The 26,038-nt window shown below is 38.7% G+C and overlaps 1 protein-coding gene across 2 annotated transcripts in view; it reads right to left on the bottom strand.

Moving 5' to 3' along the window:
* Positions 1-26,038, bottom strand: part of PRKN (parkin RBR E3 ubiquitin protein ligase) — a 781,894-nt gene that overhangs the window by 290,593 nt on the left and 465,263 nt on the right. For both annotated transcript variants that reach the window (XR_008465680.1, XM_054196729.1), the window contains exon 7: positions 6,496-6,632. Coding sequence is in view for 1 of the 2 variants with exons in the window: in XM_054196729.1 (XP_054052704.1) it covers positions 6,496-6,632 (137 nt within the window). In the remaining variant the exon portion in view is untranslated. The remainder of the gene's footprint in view (positions 1-6,495; positions 6,633-26,038) is intronic.

Raw genomic sequence — 26,038 nt, 5'->3', positions numbered from 1 at the left:
CATGATTTCTTCCCTCTGCTTCTCATCCCATGTTTTAACTACTCAAATAATAAGCCCAAAGGGAAAGATACTGCCTCTTACTAAGAAATATATACACCAAAGTCAATGGAGTATGTTCAAACTACATAAAAACATGCATACAGACAAAAAAACATACATACAAATGTGCATAATAAGATAGCTGTAATAGTATGAATATGAAGAAGGGAAATAATCCCTAATAAATACTTATTCTGCCCATAATACACAGGAAAGATATAGTCAGAACTAATGAGTAGGCTGAACATTTCAATTATCCTCATACAGGGGAATGATCTAAGGTTCGCTGTTCATCAAACCAATGTATGTGTATAGTAGCTTGTATAATCTGCATTTTATGAAGAACTTTTTGGGGTTGACAAGAAAAGGGTTTCCTCCTCTATAACGCCCTTCACCACTGCAGTCCTTGCGTTCCCTCTGCAGAAGGAGTAACCAGCTTCCCCTTGGGGACAATGAAAACAAGCACCTTACTGGGCATGCAACCCCTCTTTAGACTAGATAGGAGAGTTCAGCCATGGGAAATTAATGATAGAAAAAGTCCAGGAAAGAGGGGGGAAAAAAAAATCAGTTATTGCCAAATGCCCTTCCAGAAGATGCTCATATATCCCTTTAAGAATAGGAATAGACAACATCGTTGCGTATCTGCATTTTCCCTGTCATGGGCAATGCTGGAAAAAGAAAAATACAACTAGAACTGTCACCACAAATGCTCTGAAAACTGTAATTGCTTGTTTATTAATTCCCCAGACTGGAAAAAACTTCTTCTAAGATGTACAATACATAAAAAATAAACAGCATTTCTCCAGCCTCCTACACCTGCTTCTGTACACTCAGACATTTCATACCAACAAGAAATTACAAAAAGTTTATAGCTGTCAAGAATTTAATATCCCCTAAATATTAAACTTAAGCATTTTGAAGAACTTCCTAAAGCTGTAAATGTGTGTGCCTTCAAACCCTTTTATTTTATTCCTTTAATAATACACTGCCATTTTCTGCATTTACTGATTTCCTAAGTTACTTCAAATATTTTTAATATGGGTTATTGGCGAACACAGATTTCAGAAACTGTTGACATAGAGAGGCTTCACAGCAGCTAAATCTTATTTCTTGTACCAACTGGTGCTCTCTTCCATTTTACGCCCCACAAAACACACCTTCCTAAATATAACAGAGATTTTTATCTATGATTCAAATACACTATTCAGAGTGATCAAATCAAATACAGTTTTCCTCCTCCCTTTGACTTGCAAACTTCGCTTAGGCTACCTATTTATTCTCCTGGGGGTTTTTTGAGCACTATGATTTTGAAAGATGATTCAGAGATTCACCACTGCATTGACTTCCCCCATAGGAATAAGAACATACTGTTATTATACAAATAGCATGTAATGGGGATAAAAAAATTAATCTCAATACATATGCCTCCTTAATCGTTCCCCAGAAGCTTTCTTGCAATGGAACATGGCTCTTAAGGCAATTTATTATACTTTAAAGCTTTAGCCCTTTTTATTAGCAGTTCCGTACACAAACTGGTGGTAATTTCACTTATTTATTTATGTACCTGTGTGGTAAAATCAAATTACTTCCAGATACAATAGTGCTTTACAGTCACCAGGAGAACTGCATCTTTTATCCACATTCCTTTAAAATACGTCATGCATATGATTACTTGTAAGAAATAAACTGATGCAAAGACATTTTTGCAAAGTGCCTACAGCAGTGTAAAACCTTGCCTTTCCTTGGCCTCACCAACTTTTCTTCTATCAAAGATCTGCGGAAGTTTATTTTACCCTGGGGGCCAAGACCCATAGTGCTATTTTAAAAATGAAACAGTGTTCATAGGAACAGTATGTGTTTAAATGGGGCAATATATTGTATATTTGTATACAATTCCTGCTTTGAGGTAATGCTATGAGATTCTTTGCCCGCACAGTAACTAAATAACCATAAATGATCTTTCATGCATATGCAAATCTGTCCCTCTAAGCACCTTATTAATTATTTCAAAGATACTTGGAGGTCACCATTCATGGAAATTTCTATGCATGAAGCCTCATTAATACAAGACACCATACAGAGAGATGGGATAGATTTTTGTTGCCATTTAACAAGGGCAGAGAGAGTATAATCTGTAATGTTTACTTTTTTATTTTAATGACCAAGGAAATTCAGCCAGCTCCTATCTGTAAGTCCTTGCTCTGAGCTGACACAGTGGGTTTGAATCACGGGGCTGCTGCCACACTGCTCTGAGCAGCTAATCCTACCAATGCACCAGTTCCTGTGCGCAGAGCTCTGGTCCTCAACGCTGGCTGTTCTCAGCTGGAGTAGTGCTGCCTGGCACTAGATTAGCAGCTAAGCACTAAGGAATTAATGTTGTTCTTCCAAAAATCACAGCAATGACACATTTTGTGTTGGAACAAAGTGAAGTTATGGCATTATCAAGGTGATATATCATAGCTCATCAGCTGAGATGATAGCCGCCTTCCTAACATGTCCTGCTTAATTAGGCCACATAACAGAAATCAAAGGAAAGGAAGGGTATAACTGCACAAAATACCTGAACACAATGACAAAATGCATCTTCTGGTATATTTGTGCCGGGAAGCAAAAAATTAAACCTACTTGAGAAGCACTGTTTATGTGAAATCCCTAGATTCTTTCCAGCTCAAGTTATCATACACATGTGATAACACTGATCTTGTCTGTCACAGTGACCCTTTGCTGTAGCAGCTGCTGTTTATTTTTATTCTATTGTGTGTCTGGTGCTTTCACCTCTAGATTGATCCAATAAAAGATATAAAAAACTTGCTATGTTGGTACACTCCCTTGATAAAAATCGGGAACAGTGAGTCAAATGTTAATGGAAACTGCGGGCTATGTTCATTATGTTACCTCTATTCTTGAAAAACACTAGAATGAACAGAACTAATTGGAAGTGCAAACAATTTAAATAGGCTTAATTACAAAACCAAACCCTCCTGTATAGTTCTAGGGCAACGTATGCACATATGCCTTGGAGAAATGGGCTGGGTTTTAAGGAAATCCATTCTTACATGAAAATGGAAAAGTAACATAATTTTTACAAAGTCCAAACTCAGAACATTAGTATTTTCTGTTCAAGATACCATGAATACTAATTCAGCATTAGTCTGTTATGTTTAAAAGTATATGTACTAATACAGACTGTTTTGATCTGTCTGTGCAACCTGGTCACCTACCATAACATAAATCTCATTACAGCAAATACGACTTTGTTTTGTATTCCTTTTAGAAGCAGGCTCAAATCAACATCTAACCTTTCAATAAAGCTCAGATCCAATATTTTTTGCTTTGAATCATGCTCTGTTAGAGATAACACTTATTAAACAAATGTTGCCACAGAAAAGTCTCTTCTTGGCATGTCCCATGGTATTCATTCCTGTCAAGGGGAAATAATTTTAGGCTTCACTGAGGTAATTAGAGAAAGTTGTGTCAAACAGTGCTTTATCGTCCTCATATGTAAATACAAACTGAAAAGTGCAGTTGCAAAAATGAAGATTGCAAAATGCAATCTTATACTATTCACTAGGAATGCCATGATAAGTGGAAAAGCAAATCACATGATACTCTTCTGAATGTTTCTTAATTGAAGTCATTGCTTATGAAAGCTGATGGATCCATAGCTATGAAGGAAGCTAAAATCCTTTGTAGCTGAACGATAAGAGAGAAGGGGTTGGCAACTCAGGTATTCCTCTTCTTCACAGGCATGATGCAACTTGGCCTCATGACTTTCTCAAAGGACGAAAAATAGTCATCAGTGCCTAACTCAAATATAACTTAATTCTAGAAACAAACAAATCTCTTGCATACCAGAAAGTCAGGTTCAGGTAGCTGCAGAAATGAACCAGTGAAGTTACAACAGCACTGTTCAGATTCTCCATCCTGCAAAGCAGTCTGAAAGATAGTGCTTACAAATGCTTTTATTGATACAGAACTGATAACACAACAAAGAGAACTGACAGAGGTAGCAATCAATTTTAGGTCTAGATGGAGCATTTTTTAAAACCGTGAATACTCAGAAACTGTGACTGAGAACCTCTCCAACACAAAGCATGCCAGCACATTATAATGCCAGTACTTCTTAAGAGATAATCGGGCTGGCTGTGAGCAAGCAGGTATGCCTAGACAGCACCATGCACCACTGCGCAGAAACACTAGCACAGGTCCTGAAGCTGTATTTGCCTGATCAGTCTTCATCAGCCTACCAGAAGCATCAAAGAGCCTGACCTACATCCTGTACAGACACTACTATACTTCCTTCCCTTCAGCATCATGATTCGGCTTCTAGCTCAAGAATCCCTGTACTGCACAGCACTGCACTGGGGCACGCCTAAACTATGCGCTTCACCGACACAGGGCAGCACATCCACAGAAATTTTTCCAAGACACATTCTTACTAACTGGACAACAGAGAGAGAAAATGTATTGCAATTGTATTATTATTATTATTATTATTACTACTACTAATACCAATACTACTATTAGCACTACTTTGATGTATAGTATTTTGAAAACAACTTTCTGATTTGAGGAGTTCTGAAACGATAAGGTTAGCAATATTTTAGCTTTTCCATATTTAGATATTTTAACATTTAAAATACAACACAGCTGAAGCTGGACTGGCAGCCACAGCTGCTTTTCCATTCCCACAGCTGAACCTATCACACTTGAACAGTAGAAGTACAGTCATCCTTTGTGCATCCTTGACTGTCTCCCTTCCTTACGTCTTTCTCACCTTTCAAAGACTGAAGTCATATCCCTGAGCATTTCAGCTCTGTCTTCTTGCATTTTCTCCTCATCCCATTCCTGCTCTGCTTCTACCACTCAATTCCCATAGTAGTCAACTTCAACACATAGAATAAAACTTCTGAACAACTGGAGTTGCAAGATACACGGAAAAATCCTAATACAAGTTTTGCGCAGCATGACCAGCAACGGGTTTACAGACAGAGAAGATGGAAGGGCCATCAGTTTAACATAGGAGCCTGAACTAGAAGAAGCGTTGTGACACTAGCCATGGCTGCAAGAAGGCCCACAAGAGAGGAGAAAGATGAGTTACCTGCTGCACCGTTGGGATAACTGATTAGCCTAAGGAGCTAACAGGAGAACAGGGAAAATAACTGATAAATGGCGGGGGGGAAAGGGTGCATTCATCTCAAGCAGCTAATTAATTTGTGTGGGAGGAGAAAATGGATTACATTTTGGAGAAGCAAAGAGGGAGGCGGAGAGTACAGTCTGACCACACAGTACTACAGTATGTCAAGATCAAGGGAAGAGCACTGGGTAGAAAGTTCCTGTTAGGCTCCTCATGGCAAGTTTTCTAACATAACATTAAAAAGTGTTTTGTGCAGTATGACATCAGTGTGTAAACGCAGCAGCAGAGAAAACTGTTGGGGAGAAGTAAAATGAGACCCGGCAAGACAGCACATAAACAGCAATTTAATGAAAAGTGAACTGATGACCACTGCTAGATTGCTCTTGAAGCAATTAAAAATAAGTAATTTTAAATGGTTCTTACTAGTGTACTTTCAATATCCTCAATGCATGTCCTCACATTAAGTAAATATCACTCTCCTAAGAAATTTTGTCGATTTTTCTCCCATCTACTGATTTGAAACTGATTTGTCAGCCATTCAGGTAGCCAGGCAAATCCAACTTCTATGCAGCTTCTAATATGCTGGAAAATTATTCTAATACCAGTATACAGCACTTGTGACAAACATATATCCAAATATGCAAATTTAGCAACTGAAAAAATAAATTCTAATATATTTCTTCACAGTAGAATTTTTGAGAATTTTGCAGTCCATGTGCCAGTGTAATGAAATCAATTCTGAAAACACATCTTCCAGGTTCAGTGTAAGCTTTTGTTTAGTTAAGTCAAACTTTGTTTCCTACTCAGGTAAAACAGATAATCTACAGCCTTCTCAGGGTGATCTACGTTTCATTCAATGAGGTGACAATTATTACCAATAACTTCATCACCAGGAAAGCTACTTGAAATTCCAATTGCAGTCCATTTTTATTAGTACTTGAAGACAGGCCAAAAAAGTTAACAAGTTAACAAGTTAACTGAATTTGAAAGTGGAAACGTGGAGGTCAACGGCTTTTTTTTTTTTACCAGAAGTGTAATGCTATCCTCTGCTAGCCCTTCATGATTATCAAATACTAATGTGAAGAAAGTATGCACTTGCTTTTAAAAGAAATGCCCTTTGGAATCCAGTTAATTCTCCAGTTCACATGCTCAACAAGAACCACTTCAATATTCAAACGTTTTCTCCATGAAATGAAACAACTCCTACAAAAACGGTATAATTCCACAGATATACTCAAAAGTAATAGACGATTAAAAAAAATCTTGCCCTGAAATCAAAACCACATAAATTTTTAAAATGAAAATTAGCCAAAACATACCTACGCAAGGCAGGGAATAGCCAAGCTCCGGGTCATGGATGAACTGACGGTCATTCAGCATAGTCACACAGTACAAATGGAAGCAGTCTAGGCAAATGACATGGCGATGCACACACTGGAACACAAGCACAGGACTCCTGTTCAAAACAAAACAGTGAAAATGATGAACAAGGGCTGGACTGAACTCCACAAAAAGCTTTATTTCAAACCGCTAATTTTATAATAATTTTTATTACTAGTACACAAGATCATTATGTACATAAAAACAGAATTTAGCCTGGCATATTGCAGCACTTTTAAAAATAGGTGGTTTCTAACATTAATTAGATGTGAGGAAAAGGAAGTAATTTTCTACTGAAAGCTGAAACTTTACTGAAAACTGGAACCTAAAGCAAGAAATGTGCTTTAGTAACAGAAATCCTTTGTCTGAGGTGAGGTAAGATAGTAAAACATCAAATGGTGTTAGGTAGGAGTAAACAGAAATATGACCAGCTAGGAAAGCTAAATAGGACTTTGTGAAGACCACCCTGTGCCTTCAGCGTCTCAAGGCAGCCATTGGAATGCTACATTGAGGGCATTCCCTTAGCAACATAATTCGGCTTCTGGTCAGATGCATGGGATTCAATTTGGGAGTAAGACACCTAAACTTCAATGCTATATATAAATACCTCCCCGGCATGCTAAACAAGAAATTCCCACTATAGCCAATACACTTAGTGGAGGCTGGAGCTGATCAGCCTCCAGATATCTACATTAGGATGAGCTAAATCACCTGCTTAGCTCCATTGTCTGTATGGACTAAATCTTCACAGACCATTACGGGAGATCAGACACCCACCACACATGCAGACACCTATATGGGGACAACTAAATATGGGTATCCCAAGCTTGACAGGACACTGCTCATGGAGATGCAGAGAGGAAACACTTGGAAAAAGTGAGGACAAACTGTTTTACTCCCGAGCTGGCCTGCACTTAGAAACCTTCCAGTGGTGGCCACAGCAAGGAGGGGCAGCAGCTCCCAAAATACTGCTCAGGACCAGTACACTGGAGGTGAAAGAGATGAGTAATACAGCAAATATTACACATGAAATGTGTCTTCACTGCAGGAACACAGAGATAAACCTCACGAGTTTAATATAAGTTAACTTCCACTCCTGATGGACATACCTTAACTGTCTGTTCCAAAATAATTACTATGACCCCTTTGAAAAATTTATGTGGTCTGTAAGTGTTAGACAATACTGTTTATCTCTTCTCCTTGAGGAGTATTACCAACCTCAAGTATCAATATTGGAAAAATAGAGAGAGATGCATTAAGCTGAAAAGAACAGTGAGATTCCCATTCAAATGCTGATCTACTTTATCTTTTTTGTCTGTGAGCAAACACAGATAGAAATGGGTTAAATGTTCATTTTTTTTTAGTCACTAGGACGAAAGAGAATTATTTTTAGAACTAAAAGGAGGAATTCTCACATATTCACTGTACTCCAGGAGACAGTTATTAAAATACAACATCAAATACAGCAGGACTTGTGATAAAATCATTAGAGTTAGCAATACTGCTATAGCGTCTATAAATCCTGCTAGAAGATGCTTTGAAAACCCACTGAAACAGTAAATCAGCAAACTTTCAATGTGTGAATACAACTCCAAAATGTAATCAATAATAATTTCAGATGCTGTATATAAGCATTTAATCTTCCATGAAAAAATGCTTTAGAGTTGCACATACTATAGAATTCATGGCAGTGTGTTGGTATCTCCAAAAATATAATCTCTGTGTTTTAAGGATTTTGTTGAATAAAGCAGCTTAAAAACTGAATTAAATAAAACCTCCCCATTACTAATCCTTATTAGTTGCCCGCTTGCTGCTCTGAATGCAACAAATAATAATTTTAAAAAGACAGCTGTAAGGCAAAATGAGAAGCTGATCTGTATCATTTTAGCTATGGATGGTCCCAAAATCTTTACAGAGAGCTGGAGGAGCAGTTATCTTGTCCCTATGGTGCAAAAGTCCCCATGGCTCACCAGTCAAATGTAACCTTAAGAAATCTTCTTGAACTGCACATATAATCAAATTTGCCTGTAGCTTTAATGGATATCTCTCCATTAGCGTTAATTGCTCATTTTTATTGCTTCAATACCCGAGTATCTTTTTAGTTTCATGGGAAGTTCCCTGGATCTAAATTCACACTTCTCTGATCTTCATTTCAAAGACAAAATATATCTTATGTGTGGGGAGAGATCCACAAGAAAAAGCCATCAAAAGTTGAGTATCTTAAAAAACCCAGGCTAGAAATGAAAATGGCATTATTACCACTTCCACCCAAACTTTTATGAAACCAAGACTAACAGCACTTCATTACACAAATGAACGACAACAATCAGATAGTAATGTAAATAATTTCTGATAATCAGTTTTGCTTCTTAATATATTACAACTGTTTGAAATCAAACTATATTCTCCAGAAGGGGCACAGCCATATATGTACACATTTGAAGTGCATCTTTAGGAACAACATTAATGTTAAAATGTGCTATCTTTTAACACCATCAGTCTCACAAACAATGCATACAAACTAGATATGAGTCCAGGTTCTGACCGTGTCACAAAAGACAAGCTTAGCTTTCACAGCTATTACACCGTCTGATAATTCTGCAGCCCACAGTATCTGTGTCATAAGGCTTTGAGAAACTCAATCTGTATGCAATGCAGATTTATCCAAATTCATTTGGCATTGGAACAGTCACTGCGTTCCAACATTTGCAGATTTTGTATCTAAAGAAAGCGCTTTAAGTTTAAAAGAGAGCTAAAAGTTTTGTTCCTGAGATCAGTAAAGACGAAGATGTAGAGATTATGTTCATAATGCCCAGGTGAAGCTACTAAATACTCATTTAGGATAACCCCAGGAGTTATTAATAGGAGCCTTGCTTGAACCAAACACAATTTATTTTAGAAAGGAGTATTATGAAAGTAAAAAAATTTGCCATAGAATGTAACAAGGGCCCTTGCTCAATCTAACATAACAGTCTAGTAATGTAAATCTGATGTACATTTTAGAAGGTATTTCATAGGTTTCATTTCATTTACATAATGTGTTTGGCTGAATTAGGGGCTTCATGAGAATAATATATAAGAAAAATGTTTCTCACAGCAAGGGATAAATTGGTCCTTTTTGTTCGCCAATTAGGAATGTAACCACTTTTAAAAATTGAAAATCCAACATTACAATGCATCACAGAAAATTTCCATAATAAGTCACTCGCTCCCGTGCTCTGATTCCTTTTCATTAGAATTTTATCAGCATGCATTTACTTAAATGAAAAAGAAAGGAGAACCTAAATGTTTCTGCTTCATGGTATTACTGTCGGATAACTGTGTGGCACAACAACAGCACGGTTGGAAGCGTTATCTGGTCTGTACGCTCCTTCCTCCTTCTCTTACTGAGAAGCAGCAAGACGCAGATAATTCTCAGATAGACTGCAACAGTATACTGTCTAAATAAAGATAGCAAGACTTGATCTTGTTTAGATAAGCAGCCCACTGGGAAATAAATTGTTCTAGTATATCCCAAAATCTCATGACAGTTATTAATGTACTGAGAGTGAGTCCAATAGCTATGAATGTGAGGTGAGGGGCTACTTAGCATAAGGAATTATTTGCAGACATAACAGTGGATTAATTTATTTATCTTTCAATGCCTACTGCAGAAAAATGTGAGGCAATTCGTCCCTTCCTTGGTCTTTACCCTACGTATTTTGAAAAAGGCTTGACTGAGTAAAGGTTAAACAGCCCACTACATATACCAGTCTATTATTTTTTAGAAAATGTGAGTAGCCACAGTCTGAAGCGCTTTGGAGCAAGGAATACATCTAAGCCTGTAGAAATCTCTGAAAAACATGTTGGACAAATCTGTGAAACCCCTTCGAGGTCATTTCTAGGTGACAGTTGGATTTTTCTCACCTCAAGCTCAAAATCTTAACCAAATAATAATAAAAAACCTTAGCAGATGTCCGTAAGGCTGCCTTGCTGGGATTACAGTCAGCGAAGCAAAAATAGCCATTTGGGATTCATTTCTGTGCGGTAAATAAATCTGAATGCACACAGTTATATCACAGCCTTTAACCCCACCTATGAGTGCTATATTTATCATAACACACTTCTGCATTTCTAATACATTTTTCCATGTTGGCAATCCTCTTGTACTTCAAAAAGCTTTCTATATAAGTACCATGAAACCATTTAATTTATAAATGGATCTCTATGCCGTTCCAAAATGAATCTGTGTTAACTTACAGGTCAGATCAATAAGCACCATTCAAGAAAAGATGAATCACTGAATAAAATGTGTAAAAAAAAGAAAATATGGAAAATATAAACTTTGGTGACACAGACACTAGAGGCACTCTTCTACTTCATAAACAAAGTAATTAAACAGAAATACTGTCCTTGAGCAGCACTCAATCAGTTTTGGTTCTACCCTTGTAGCAGAACAAAATTACAATGCCTCAATAAGCCAAATTATTCATTCATCACATGGCTTCTTCATAGAACTGTATGCAGGAAGAGTATAGTCTTCTAATTCATACAAAGCTGGTGCCACATCTGGATTTCCCGTCTATTGCAGAGAGCCCACAGTCTTACTCAAAACTATTGAAAGAATTGCCTGTATGTAACGCTTTAAGTGCATGATTTTCTTACCATGAAAATATTTCCAAGTACTTCCAGTGAGAGTAGATTATCAAATTCCGTTAGAAATATGCTACTATTTATATAAAATATAAATATAGAAAATACAGAAAAATTACCACGGTGACTTCTGTTTTAGAACTGAGGCAGTTTGGAGGAAAGTATAGCAACAAATCCTGCCTGCTAATGAGCAATATGATATTACAGATAAATAGAAACAATGACCTAGCAATTGCAGACAACCTGTAAGTAACAATGCAAGCCACTAAATATTTAGACAAGGGTAGGCATTTGAAATGAGTATCAAGACCTTACAAGAGAAAAGAAACGACGACGATGTACTAAGAAAGAAATCTCACTGATCTGACTTTGCAGTCAAAATCCCACCTTTCAAGAACACACAGAAGTACATCCCTGCTTTCCCTTTCCTAAGGGACGAAAATAAAGCTTTACATAGACTGCCAATTAAAGGAAAAACAGTATATGTAAATACAGTATTCTCAAAAAACTGACATACTAAATCCACTAAAACAACCAAAAGAATTCTGGTTTGCGTCTTTGATCAGTTGCCACACAACGCATCAAAGATCATAAAGTCAAGGTTACGAACAGCATGAGACATCACTGTGCAAGCTTAAATTTTCTGTCTGTACTTCTGTATAAAAGTGTATTCTGACCCACAGCTGTTAACTTAAAGGGGCATTGGCAAGTGAAATCTGACCTACTTTCTCCTCTATTATGTTATATGTTTTCCTCTAAAATGTGCTTTCACATTTCTTATTTCTATTGGAAAGCAGTACCAAGAGGCCAGAACCCAGGAACAGCCTGACAGTAATAAACCAGGATATACGAGGGAAGAACAGGCACGCTTAAAATTAGTGCACATGATGGCAAATGCTCCTTTCAGCAGTGCTCCTGTTAACTCTGTTGTTAAGGTTTTTTTCATGCTATGGAAGTGACACACATTACTGCCTGTAAAATCTGTAATCACGGTGGCAGGCAACAGCATCTGCCTCCCTAGGACACAACAAGGGAATTCTATGTTATATGTACTGGTACATTCATATTAGTACCCAGCATTAAATATGTGCTATGCTTGCTTACTCAGACACGCCTTGCCTGAGCTCTGTGTTCAGACAAAATAACCACCCTTGGCACTAACAGCTGAATCTTATGGTATCAAGAAATGGACAGTGATTAGGCTGGAGAAGAAGCTTTTCCTGTCATCTATCAGACTAGCTGTCTACAGCATTCCTCTGCACAGCAAATAACGGATAAATCAGTCATGGTTTGAAAGCAGATCCGTAGAACCTGCTCCTTTTCCTTCATCTGTGCTTTTAAAACCTCATTAATACTCCATTGGAGAGAAAAGGAAAATACCTCAGTAATGGAAGCAAAAGATGACAAACATGAAGAAAGGAAGCAGCTCAAAAGCTGCCCTAACCCAAGCCCTGATGCCAGTTGACAGTGGGAATATGAGAACAACCAACGGGACAGCGTAAGTGTGAAATGTCTTTGGTTTTCACAGAGCAGGGAGGACTTTGCATGAATGTGGTTCTTCAGAGCTCAGAGAGCCTTGGATCTGCTCTAATCCTTCCAGCAATCCCCTGGAAGCTCAAGGACTACCCTGGCATCAGGCTCACCATGATTTTTTAGACATGTATGCAACACATGCAGTAGGAACACATTAGGAATGGCAGAGCAGCCTCCTTAAATGTTAACACAGAACCTTTGCAGCTTGCTGAGCACCAGCTTTCTGTGAACTGGTTCCTCCATACTGGCTCTTCTGCAGGCAATGACCTCTTAGAGCCTATGTCACTTCTACCCTCAGTTGTTGCCAGAGGCGTGGCAAATGCTTCTTTCCTGGATTTAAGCTGGCTCACAGCAGACCTTCCTCTCCCCCGAGGCAGTGCCCAGCCCACAGCCCCACAGGCAAAACTGCACATTGTGGGCAGCCTACACCAGCCACACAGTGCATTTTGCCCAAAGAGCCTCCCTTTCACAGGCTCCTGACTTTCTAACTAGACATACTCGACTGACAGACTAGGGACATACAGTCAGAAATCAACTTAGTTTGGTTTTCAGAAAAAAAAATCAGTGAGGTAACCTATGAAGTTGGGGAATGATGGGATATCATCATAAGAGGAGGAAGGGCTAACTTCACCTACACGAGCAGCCCCATGTGAACCTGCAGTAATTAAAGATGAATAAATAGAAAAAGTCAAAATGCCTTTGTACCCTACTGGCCTCTTATTCCCCTGACTGGTTGCTGAGCATTCCATTGATTTCTTCCAAGGATTCAAACCTTATTTAGCCTTACTGCCCACATCAATGCTAGTAAAATTAACAGTGTCAGCAAATGTTCTTACACCACTGGAATGCCACTGTCTATGCTGTTAAATTGTTAGAATGGGCCCTGGCATGGTTTTAGGCTTGCCAAATAGCCAAGTCCAAAACAGTTCCTGGATGTAGTCCAGGGGTTACCATATGCAACAGCAATCTCCATGTGGCCACTCTACTCTAAAAACTAAGAGAGTTTAATAGCACAAATTTATGGTAGAAGAGCTTTATTCTGGGACCCTTCTCTTAATACCAAAGCTTACCGAATTATTCTCTGTTTTCTTATTTTTAGACTCACACCTCCATTCCCAAAACCAAACCTTTCGAGATAGCCTGTGAAAATTATGTTTTCTGTAAATATATTTCACAGAAGAAAAGTCTCCCAACATGAAAGACAAGCAGAATCATGACCTCTTTTTGCCTTCTTGTGGATGCTGAAATCCCTGGAAAGACACAGGAGGAAAAGAATACTAGATATCATCTTAAGGGATGCTGTCATATTATCCTCTTCATTCCCTGGGACTCCAGGAGGGACTAGGACTGTTGGATACAGCATGTCTCCATTGTGTAAATTTCAGTTATTCCTTTCCAGTGAGCTTTCAAAATACACCCTGGTGCATGAACTTTAAGATTGTGTCTCTTAACATGTATAGAAGAGAAGACTGGAAAACAAGGTAAGGTAGAGAAGTGGGGAAGGGGAAGAGGAAAGAAAAATGTAAGAGGGAACAGGAGGTAGAAGTGATAGATTAAGTGCATTTGCTCCTAGAGAATTATCTTTCACCACCTTAACTTTATGTTTTTTCTCATCTTTCTTTTCAAATATGAATATTCAATTTATGTGTTCATCCAAACAATAACTTGAGGGTGCTTCCCATTAAATGAGTCTTCAGTCTCAACCAAAGATATGATTATTATCTTATAAACAAAAACACCCTCAAGTTATTGTTATAATAAAGAGATTTCTTTATAGAAAACCACTTTTTTCAACTTCTCGCTATCATTATAATGTACAGACAGTATTTTACCCTTTCCTCCTCAAGGCAAATACCTTATAGCATAAACGTCAAGCTGCAGTTATCTGAGAACACCTTCTACATCAGCACCTCCACTCAAAAGGAAGAACAAGCTTTGGGCTAGCGAGTCTCCTTGAATGCATTCTGACTTGGTAGACTTTAAGTGTACAAAGCAGTTAATTCCCCTTAATAGTCTAAAGAAAATAGTTTGCAACATCCACCAGAAAATTGTACTAGCAGTGAGGATGGACTGTTTATGTCATTTTTCTATACTGCTTACAACCTCTACCATAAGATAGTCATATTGTGATTTTTTTTTTCTGACCTTGTTATGGCCCTTGTCACAAGAACAAAGGTGGAATTTCAATGCCCAACATGCACACGGCTCTATGTTTAATTTGTTTCATTTGCCCCCTCCATCTTTTTCCCTACACGTCAACTTCCATTACATAGAAAAATAGGCGGAATCAACTTTCTAACAAGAAAAAAAAACAACATCCCACTGTCATGGTTTAACCCTAGCCAGCAACTAAGCACCACAACGCCGTTCACTCACTCACCCCAGTGGGACGTGGAAGAGAATTGGTAAAGTAAAAGTGAGAAAACTCATGGGTGGACAAATTATTACAAAGTTTGGGAAGTATCAATTCTGAATTCGTAATTGAGCCAATAAAAAAAAAAGCAGAAAATTGTAAAGATCTACAGAGATTAAATTCAACTCAAAGAGGATTCTGGAAGTTCAAATAATTTTATGTGCCTCTTTCCTGTTTAATTACTCAGCATACATTTTCATTAGTTTTGTACTGACTACTTAGAGGCTGGCTGTTCCTCTTTGTGCCTGTTCTTTCAAGGAATTACAGTATATATTAGGATTCAGGTAATCTACTGCTCTTCCTACAGGAGTACTCAAGGAAAAATCTTCTCCCATTTGTCTACCCAACCTAATAATCTGTGTAACACTTAGGAAGACTGACGTTCATCCAAATATAAGTTTGCATTTCTATAGGACTATTCAATTCCAGATCTTGATACCCAAATGATGCACAGAGTACAGTAAAAGACAAATAGGCACGCATGAGATTTATCCTTCTTCTAAATTTACTGAATATAGTAAGAATGGAAGCAAGGGTATTCACAATACTGCTTTAGAATATCAATCTCTGACTATCCTGTGGAAGCTGTTTGTGATGCTAACATGAACTGACTTCTGAAAGAAGACACATTGCAAGAAATAAATTTGTGGTGGCCATTTCCTCTGTTCTCCAAGCACATCAGGTTTTTACTTAATGCAATACTATTCACATAAATTTCAAAGAGCTTATATGAAGACAATTACTGGAAAAAGAATGTGCGCAGCAGCACATGTATCTTGGGAACCCTCACAAATACTTCATTTTTGCCCATTTTTTCCTTGTTTTGATGAAGTGGTTCACTTCCCCCCTTGGCCAGTCATGTGGACTGACACAGGGGCTGGGAAAAGATTGGATTTTTGATCTTACCCCCTACTTGTCCTCATTGAACGTTTGGTCAAAGAGAAGGATGCGGCAAGCAAACTGCAACTTTCACGGAGGGGATATAACAGCCATAATTGTCAGCACTCATAAATAGTTTTGACTTCTCATATTTATCTACAGATTTCCCAGAGCACATAGATCATTCCCACAGAGACTATTCATGTTCACTCTTCTGTTACACTCTCTCTCTGTTAGAGGAAGCAACCTGACCTTGGGAGAAAAGACAGGTTATGGGTAGAAACTTGATACGTACCCCAGTAATTTCCGAGAAAAGCTAAGATGAATAAGTTCAGAAATATTAACAGGCATTTACTAAGGTAAGTTTTCCTCTGCCTTCAATTTCCTTTTGACAACTCCCTCAACATGCCATACTTGCTGCATCTGAGCTAGGGTCTAGATTACAGTCTAGCTAACAGGAAAAAAAAGGACGAGTAAAAAGAACACGGAAACAGAATGGAAAACAAGCAAATCAAAAATTTAACATAATCAATCAAATTCATTTAACATGTGAAACAATATCCAGGAGATGTCTTGCAATCATCATGGATAACATCATTACTTAGCTTCATGGCCAGCCTATATTCATTCACAAGCTGATCAAACCATAAATTATATACCTAAATCTTTCATCACAAATGGTAGATTTCTTCCATTACAATGCCAAAGAGAGTGTGTTTGTACAGAGCATCTAAGACCTGGCTCAGCCCTAAGAATCTGTACACCACTAAAAAATGTCAAAGGAATACATTCAGACTCTGTGGCAAAACCCCTCCTGCTCCTTCTTTTGTTCAGGCTACAAAAAGAGATACAAGTATTTCTCAAAACATATTGACAAAATAAACAAATGAGCATCACTTATTTCAAAATGTAGGACAAAATAACAAATGCTTCCCAAAATAAATGTTTGTGAAGTTACTGCATTTTCTCTGTTTCAAATTATAGAACAGTACCTGAAATAAATGGCAACCCCACCTTATTTAAAATGGTATTTACCAAAGATCATTGGAAATTGGATCATTCATCAATCCCTACCTTTTGCTTTTAAGTGAAACATTCAAACTATTGTACTTTTTCTAATCAGTTGAAATATTATATATGAAAACTGTACTCCAAGCTATCAGAACACCAGTCGAGCCCCATGTTGGGCGCCATCATTAATTAACTTCAAACAAAGAACTCCAAAGGCATGATATAACATTTCGCTTAAGAACAACATGATAAGAGCATCTGTCGTTCCTTTCAGTGGCCAGTCCATCCCAAACCACAATAACCCTTAAAATTTACTTTAAAGTTTTAAAGTTTTACTTAAAGTTTTTACACACATAAGCTTTTTTAAAAATTAGTGTTGTTTAAAAGAGACAGGACATGTACCTACTTACTTTCAACAGAAACACCCAGGACATAGGGGAATAGCTTGATCAGATTTTGGTTTTTAATTTAGATGCTATGTAGAAATAACCTCTGGGATTAAGATTGTTCATAGTAGAAAATAAACATTTCTTTAGGATGTTAGTAATTAAGAGAAAAGTAGACTAGTTAGACTGTGGGTTGTAGATTCTGACAGATAACATAAGGAAAAAACTGGAACAGAAAAATGCAGATTCCCTACCTCAAATCTCTGCACTGCATTATCTTCAGATAGAAACCTCTTAGAGATGGTAAGGAAAAATATCTTTTTAAATCAGGGAATCTCACTTCTTTATTCCACTTCAAAAAAATCTAAAAGGCAATATGGTATAAGGCTCCATTCGCAGAATGGACTGCAAGAACTTCTATGGGATATTAACTTCCATATCTTAAGTTACGACTCATAATAGCTCATGCAAAACATTATTCAATTACACTATTATCAAGCTTACGTGTAACAATACTCAGAAAGAAAATGCCAATGGATGTTTGATACTTAATTTTTAAGTAACTCTAATTCATCTGTTTTCTAGCATATATATATTTTTCTGCCAAATTCTAGTCTCATAAAGACAGAAACTTTTCTGGTAATAATGAAGAGAGCCTTGACATTTAGTGACGAGAAATGGAGGGCACATTGTGAATGCAGCTGTGCAAATTACGTTAGCAAGTAGGGCTAGTAGAGTACAAACTTTTCTGAAGTCATACACCCTGCTCTCAATGTCATTTCATGTCTTGGAAAGTAGTTCATACAGAGATTTATGCTTTCTTCAAGAGAAAGAGTGTTGTACTATGCTCAGCATCACTCATTTCCATATGGATGGACATAGCATACACTTTGATTAGCACAAAAATACTGACTGAATCTCGTAGGAATCTGGTGTTGCGTCTCTGAAGATACTACAGAAATGCTTTTCGTTGCAGCAAAGAAGCAACTAATATCACAGCAACAAAAATACTATACTGGACACTGGCAGGGAAGTTACCAAAATTACTAACAGAAAAGTTAAGGTTTGCCACTTCTTTCCTAGGTCTGATTCTGTTTTTATTATAATAATAGCTGAGATGTCATTGACTTTAGCTGACCAAAATTTGGCCTTGCACTTTTTTTGAAAAACTACAAAGATATAATTCAACGTGAAATATATTAATATATTAAATTGACAGGGGCAGACCAGGTGTTTTAATCACATCTAAAAAATTTAATTGCACAGCAGCTGCATACAGAAAACATGTTTGCACCTTTCCATCTGCTTAATTTTTCCTGGAAAACATTCTGCTTTAGCGTTCGTTAGACATCTCTGTATTTTCAAGTGGAGGAAGACAGTTCTGAAATAAAATTAACTGATAAATGTTTTACCGACATTTCCTTGTCTGTCAAAATAGTACCTTTCTCCCTCAACCCCAAATACTATAATGAAGGTCTTGCTCATACCACTTATTCAGGAGTTTGGTAGACTGGTTAAGGCCAGTGAATCTCACTGCTATGCTCTTTCTGACCTGATTTAGAGTTCAGAATCAGAGAGAATAGAAGTTCATCAGCCAAGTTAAAGCTGGAAGTGCAACCAGGCACCATTTTTAGGATGCTTATGCTAACTACACCAGGCTTCCTAGCAGTTACGTCTTCTGCTGAAAGGGTACTGGAGCTGACTCTCCTTCGTTCCTCCTTTGTGTCAACTTCATAATTCCCTAGCAATGCTCAGACTGTGAAGGAAAAGGCGGGAGAAAAAAAAGAAAAAAAAAAACCAACCCTGACAAATATAACCCTTGAAATGACAGTTACTAGGAATACTAGAAACATTCAGCAATCCAAGTGTATGGATTCAGTTCAAAGCTCTTCCAGAAACTGCCAAGCCCTGTGAGTCTGACTGATCTCCCAAAGAATGTTCAGGCCAACTCTTATCAAAACTGGCTCACACGTTCCCAATTATATAATGTACCAATTACATTTCCCATTCTCTCTTACATTAGCTAGCCTGACAGTGATCTGTTCGGCCACGCGTGATTCATCAGGTTTGCCCTCTGTTTCTAAATATGAGCTACAGAAGAGAGAAGCCCTTGAACCCCAGCCTGCTTTGGCAAAGTGTGAGAAGTCAATGACATTTCCTTGTCTTGTGGCATCAGAAACCCGGCAGCCTCCTGGCGCTCTGAATCACCACACTACACGTGCTCAGCTGAGTGCTGGAGCCACATGGGTTTTATAAATAGTGCCTACACAGGGATTCAGTGTACTTGCGCAAAGGACCTTTTTATTTGGGGGTTGGCCTCACTACAGACAGCCTTGTTACCAGGGGTGAAGTTTATCGGATTAGAAGCAACGCTGTTAGTATTCAGGACACATTTCCAAGTGCATATGACATGTCAGCTGCTTACATATCTTCCAATTCTGCTTCACATACTCCTTTTAAAGTTAAACATGAAGTGACAGAAGTGTAGAAATATCTGTGTCCTGCACTATGTGAACATAACAGCTAAAAAAACCACCTTGACGTGCCAGCTGACAAGAGAAAAAAAATCCCTGACCTCTGCTGAGGCATTCTGATTTTCCTAACATCAACTACTTGTAACAGAGAGGAGAAATGAAAATACATAATCATGAACTCCACAATTAAATATATATATATATAAAGCATGAGGAATTTTGTTTGCATACCCCCATACACAGCTTCAGTCTTTGCTCCTCTTTCTGTGTCTGTACAGCTACCCATTCTACTTTACAGAGACATGCTGGAGATCTACAAATAGGGCTACTTAGTTGTTTATTTCATGTATTTGTAGCTATTTTCTTTTAAAAGATATTTTCCTGCATCTTCCATGACAGATACAATGCTTTCAGCAGCTAGTTCTTCCGCTGTTTAAATAGAGTACTCCCCACAGCAACTCCTTTTCCTCCAAAATTAATTCCCTACTTTGTTTTTCTTCCTCTGTCCTTGAGATTTTTCCTTCAACATCTCTCTAGTTCTACCTTCAGCTATCATTTCCAAATCAAGGTCAGCTTGGTCACCCTGGTTTCCTGTGGGACCAGGAATCTTCTTCAACAAAAGAGGATGACCCTCCCATAAAAGTGATGCTACATGACATTTTTCCTATTAGTCTGATTTTGCAATCTGTATTAACCGTACAATCTCCAATTTCTAGAAACACAGGGGCAACAGGTATAGATTCGTTTATGATAAACACAGCACGTTGTACATTGCCAAAGGATTTCTTCTCAGTGTTATTCACGTCTTAATTTTACATTCAATTAACCACCAAGAAACTTTTGACCTTTTAATATTCAATATTTGAGAAGTTATATGATGAAATAAGACCTTTCGTTTACCTAATAGTTGGACGATGGGGTTGGTTATGCTTCAAATGCATGCTCTCGGAGGTGGTGGGGGGGAGAGCTGCTGCTCTTTAAAAGCTACACGTGCCCACATGACCTTCAACATCCTGCACATGCCGTGAATTGCATGGGAGACATTTGTTATGTACCTTGAAAGGTGAAGAGCTTCAGCAACCTTGTCAAGATTCTTATCTGTACTCAGAGGATGGGGCCTAATTTTAATCTTGCTTAGTTCTGCACTAATCAGAACTGACTACACACTGAGGACAGTAAAACTGGTCAACTGTAAAACCTGTAGGAGATCAAAATTTTGTGGCAAACCAGGTACTTGCAACTCTCTCGCAGTGTTTCTCAGATACTGGGTCATGATCCCGAGAGAGGTCACAATCAGAACAATCAGAAAATTGCAGCAAAAATGTCACCTCAATTATAATGCAAAACAAATAAAATTAATGGAACACTTTTCAGGAGGCTAAAACCTTCGAAGTCAGGTGTCACAGGTAACAGCAGTGCACATTTTTAAGATAACACAAAAGAAGGCCTATTACAAAAATACTTGTCTTGAAATTGGGCAAATGGGCCATCTGAGAAGTTTGAGAAACTCATCCCTAGCCATTTCATCCAATTTACTAATTTTTCATTTATTATTTACTATATTTATTCATATAACCACCTTATATTCTAAAAGGTCAGTATCCTTATCTGTCATGGATATTTCAGAAAAGTCTAGCTGAGATAAAGCTAATGTTCCTGTTCCTGGGAAGAAAACACCTTCAAATGTTTTCTGATAATCATATTAGTGCTCCACAGTGGAGGTGATACTTAATCACCCTGGAAACCAACTGTGTGTAGTGCAGTTGCCAAGTGAAATGGATGAAGGTGTAACTTCCAGACCCAAGTGACAGAGGAGCAAAGCGGGAGAGGTGCTCTGCTGGACCTCATGCTTGCAAACAATGACAGGCTTATAGGGGATGCAAGGGCTGAAGGCAGCCTTGTCTGCAGTGACCATGAGACAGTGGAATTCTGGATCCCAGGAGTAGGGAGCGGGGCAAAATGCAAGATTACAACCCTGAACTTCAGGAGAGAATGATCCGTGATTCCGTGATTCCGTGAGAGAAGACTTTGGCCTCTTCAAGGATCTGCTTGGAAGAGTCCCATGGGATAAGGCCCTGAAGGGAAGAAGGGCCTAAGAAAGCTGGTTAATACTCAAGGATCACTGTCTCCAAGCTCAAGAGTGGTCCTTCCCAAGGCCAAAAGTCAGGCAAAAATGCCAAGAGGCCTGCATGGATGAACATGGAGCTCCCAGAAAAACTCAGACATAAAAATAAAGTATACAGAAGGTGGAATCAGGCTCAGGTAACCTGGAAGGAATATAGAAGCACTGTCCAAGCATGCAGGGGCACAGTTTGGAAAGCTAAAAACTACCTGGAACTGAATCTGTTGAGAGATATCAAAGGCAACGAGGAAGGCTTATATAAGTGGCAAAAGTACAAACTCTTGCACTTGGGAAGGTGCAATAACCCCAGGCACCAGTATATGATGGAAGCCAACCAGCAGGAAAGCAGCTTTGCAGAAAAGGTCCTGGGGTCCTGGTGGACACCGAGTTGAACATGAGCCAGCAATAAGCTCTTGCCACAGAGAAAGCTAATGGTATCACTGGCTGCATTAGAGGGAGTGTTGCCAGAAGGTCTAGGCAGGTGATCCTACCTATCCCTCTACTCAGCACTGATGAGACACATCTGGAGTGTTGGGTCCAGTTCTGTGCTCTCCAGTACAAGAGACACATGGAGCTACTAGAGAGACTCCAGCAAAGGGACATTAAAATGATTAAGAGACTGGAGCATCTCTCATATGAGGAAAGGCTGAGAGAGCTGGGACTGTTTAGCCTGGGGAAGAGAAGTCTGAGGGGGAATCTCATCAATGTATAGATATCTGAAGGGAAGGTGTAAAGACAACAGAGCCAGGCTCTTTTCAGTGGTGCCCAGTGACAGGACCAGAGGCAATGGGCACAAACAGACGCACAGAAGCTTCTGACTGAACATAAGGAGAATCTTTTTTACTGTGAGAATGATGAAGAACTGGCATAGGTTGCCCAGAGAGTTTGTGGAGACATTGGAGATGTCTCCATCATTGGAGACACTCAAAAGCTGTCTGAAAATGGTCCGAGTAACCTGCTCTAGATGATCCTGCTTGAGCAGGGGGCTGGAACAGATGACAGATGACCTCCAGAGGTTCCTCAACCATTCTGTGATTCTGTGAATGAGATATTACCATACAGTAGAACAAACAAACAAAGCTAAAAATTACTACATTTCATAAAAGTAATGCAGACTTGCACCATTCATTAATAAAACATGACTAAGTCTAACTAGCTAGCTGACTAACAGAAGATTGCAACCCCAAACTGAGTAGTGTGCACAAGGGGTGCTGGGCAACGTACTTTTTAAACAAAAGAAAGTTATGGGAGAGGATTATTTTATTTTGTTCGTGTTGGGATCATATATACTAACTTCAGCAAGCAGAGTATCCTTTCCCTCCCATGAGAAACAAAACTGCTTGCAGGGCTCCTCTGTACCCTTGTTTAATCTGTGACACTGCAATTGGAATTTGTCACTCTAGGAGCTACATCTGATGTTACAGCCTGAAGCGGAGCTAAACCAAAATAAACAATCTGCTCCATTCTGCTTAGACTAATACGACAGTGATGTAAGCCCCAGCACAGTGGAAAATGCATAAATGGGCTGCCACACAGCACACACATACGTAAGAACAGCAACACAGCTCAGTTTTTTTACTAGTACACACTGGGTGAAAGAAGCCTTGCTTGGACTTTGGCTTTGCTATGCAACAGTATATTTTTGTGTGTGTGTGAATGTGAAAAGTATGCTTATTATTTTGAAAGGCTCTAGGAATTTTCTGCTGCACCGAGACAACATTTTTTCCTCAAAAAAAAAAAAAAGAGGTCCAGTCAAGTATTTGCTTCATCAAAACTTGTGCAAAGTTATTAGGGTGGGAGAGTGGAACAGGATTATTTTATCATAAACATCCCACAGTGACACAACTGTGCAAATATTTGTCCCAGTGTCTTGTGTTTGAATACAGTATTCATCCCGCCCTCTCTGTCTCTTTCTCTCTCTCTCTCTGGTTTTTGATTTAGGGTCTCTGGAGCTTTGCCAATGCTAGGCTGTTCATTCCAGTTGCACATACACGCTCATTTATCCAAATAGTCACGTTGAAGCCCTAATCTGGTTATTCCTTCTACTCAGGATCACTTGATCAGAATGAGGATGGGGGAAAAAAATGCTGTACATAATTCTGTTAAATTTGTCATCCGGAATGGCTGACCTTAAATCTAGAGTCTTACATGCAGTCATTTTTCCTTTTCTCTCTCCCCAAGCTAAGAAAGCCCTGCAAGGGCAACTGACGGAGCAGGTCACATTTTCTACAAAGATACAAAGAGGTTATCTTGTTCAAATAATTTTATTTCAGGAAAAAAAAGAGTATGGAGTGAAAAGAAAGGCAACAAGGTCGCTTCAATAACATCACAGAATATTTTCTGTTCTAACTGCCTTACTATTTATGTATTTTCAACTTCAAAGATGAATTTTCACATAGAGCATTTTTATATAAAAAGGCAAGAACAACCAGCAGCAACCCCCCTCCCCCTTTTTATGTTAATAAAGCAGCTCATGAAAGTTAAAGGCCTAAGAGCAAAAAACCTCCTCTCTCCACATCAGGCACAATTTATATGGCCCCAGTGCAAGCTTTCCCGTGTCATCCTGACAGTGACCTCAGGCCTCATCTGTAAAATCATTTTCTCACAGGAGATGAGCTTATCTAGTCTGGGTGATAGCTCAGGTCCTGTGTTTCTTCTCGTCAGAGGCGCCCGCATGAGCCCAGCTAAAGTGTAACAGTTAAAATCCAAAATTAATGCTAGGGAAGATACTTAAAAAGCAGATGATACCCGTTCACATTTTGCAGAGAAGCAGCTGGCCTTCTACAGACATCTTGCCCTGCTTTCTTGCTCCAGCCTTTTTGACAGCCCAAACTGCAAATTGCCTGTTTTCCCTCTTGCTGCAGATCATGTGCTGGGCACTGGCAAGGCAGGACTCAGCCCTCACATGCCACTTTTGACTGTGCCCAGAGGACCACAGCACTGCAATATTAGTAAGTTTAGAATTTTCTCGATCTTTCAAATTCTTACTTTAAGCAGCCTCCTCTGTCACATCCTACTAACAAAGGCAACATGCTTTGCATGTACCTGTTTCTGTTCTTAGGCTGTATCTCAGACTGGATCTGGGCATTTCCCAAAGCCTCCCTTCCCCCATTAGGCAGACTCCAGACAGCAGAAATATTCAGATCTACCCCTAGATGGGGCTACTGTCCACAAATCGCTACACTGGGATTACAAATTTAATTCTCTGAGCACAAGAAGCTAAAATTAAGTACTGACTATTTATTAATCTCCGGCCCATTTATTAACCCCTCATCCTTCATACACACTTCTCTGGCCTAGGCTGGCACACGCCAGAGATCATATGAAAGCCCTTAGCCCTTTATCATCCCTTTTCTACCCTGCAGTAAAGAGCTATTTTCCAGTCACGTAAAACTAGACAGAAAAAGGAAGAGCTAATGACTGCTCGGAGAAAGCTATGTGTACTTCTTCGGTTAGCAGCACCCAGCAAGTGATGTAGGGACACTTCTGTCATGAGATCCTAAACTGAGATATTTCAACGAGATACAATAATGTGGAAAACACCTAGGGGATGCATATATTAATTTTCCTGTTTAACTCATATGGCACATAGTATCTTTCAAACCCATTGCCATACAAGGTATCTCCTTCACATTATTTTCTATTTTCAGCTTCACAGTTTTCTTAGCTGATTCCAACTAACAAGCACTATATTGAAAAGCCAAAGCAAATCCCTAGAGAATATGTTTAATACCCAAATAAAATAATTTCATGAAGCCTTCATGATTTTAGTAAGATCTCAAGAGTGATCTCACATAACAGAATGAACAGTGCTGATATAAACAGATCAAAAAAATTACTGTGCATATTTACAGGTCCCTTTCTACTTGATTGCTTCAGGAACCTGTCCCATGCTGACCTGCACCTCTTAAAGTCATTTCCACTTATGCTGAGAGTGCAACTCACTGTCACGTGAGTTGGAAATATTTTATAACCACTATCTACAAGTGTAAATGAACAAAGACAGGAAGCAAAGAATTCATTCCACTATGA

This window comes from Rissa tridactyla, chromosome 3 (genome assembly GCF_028500815.1).
Source record: "Rissa tridactyla isolate bRisTri1 chromosome 3, bRisTri1.patW.cur.20221130, whole genome shotgun sequence".
NCBI lineage: Eukaryota > Metazoa > Chordata > Aves > Charadriiformes > Laridae > Rissa > Rissa tridactyla.
This window is presented reverse-complemented; position numbering and strand designations above follow the sequence as displayed.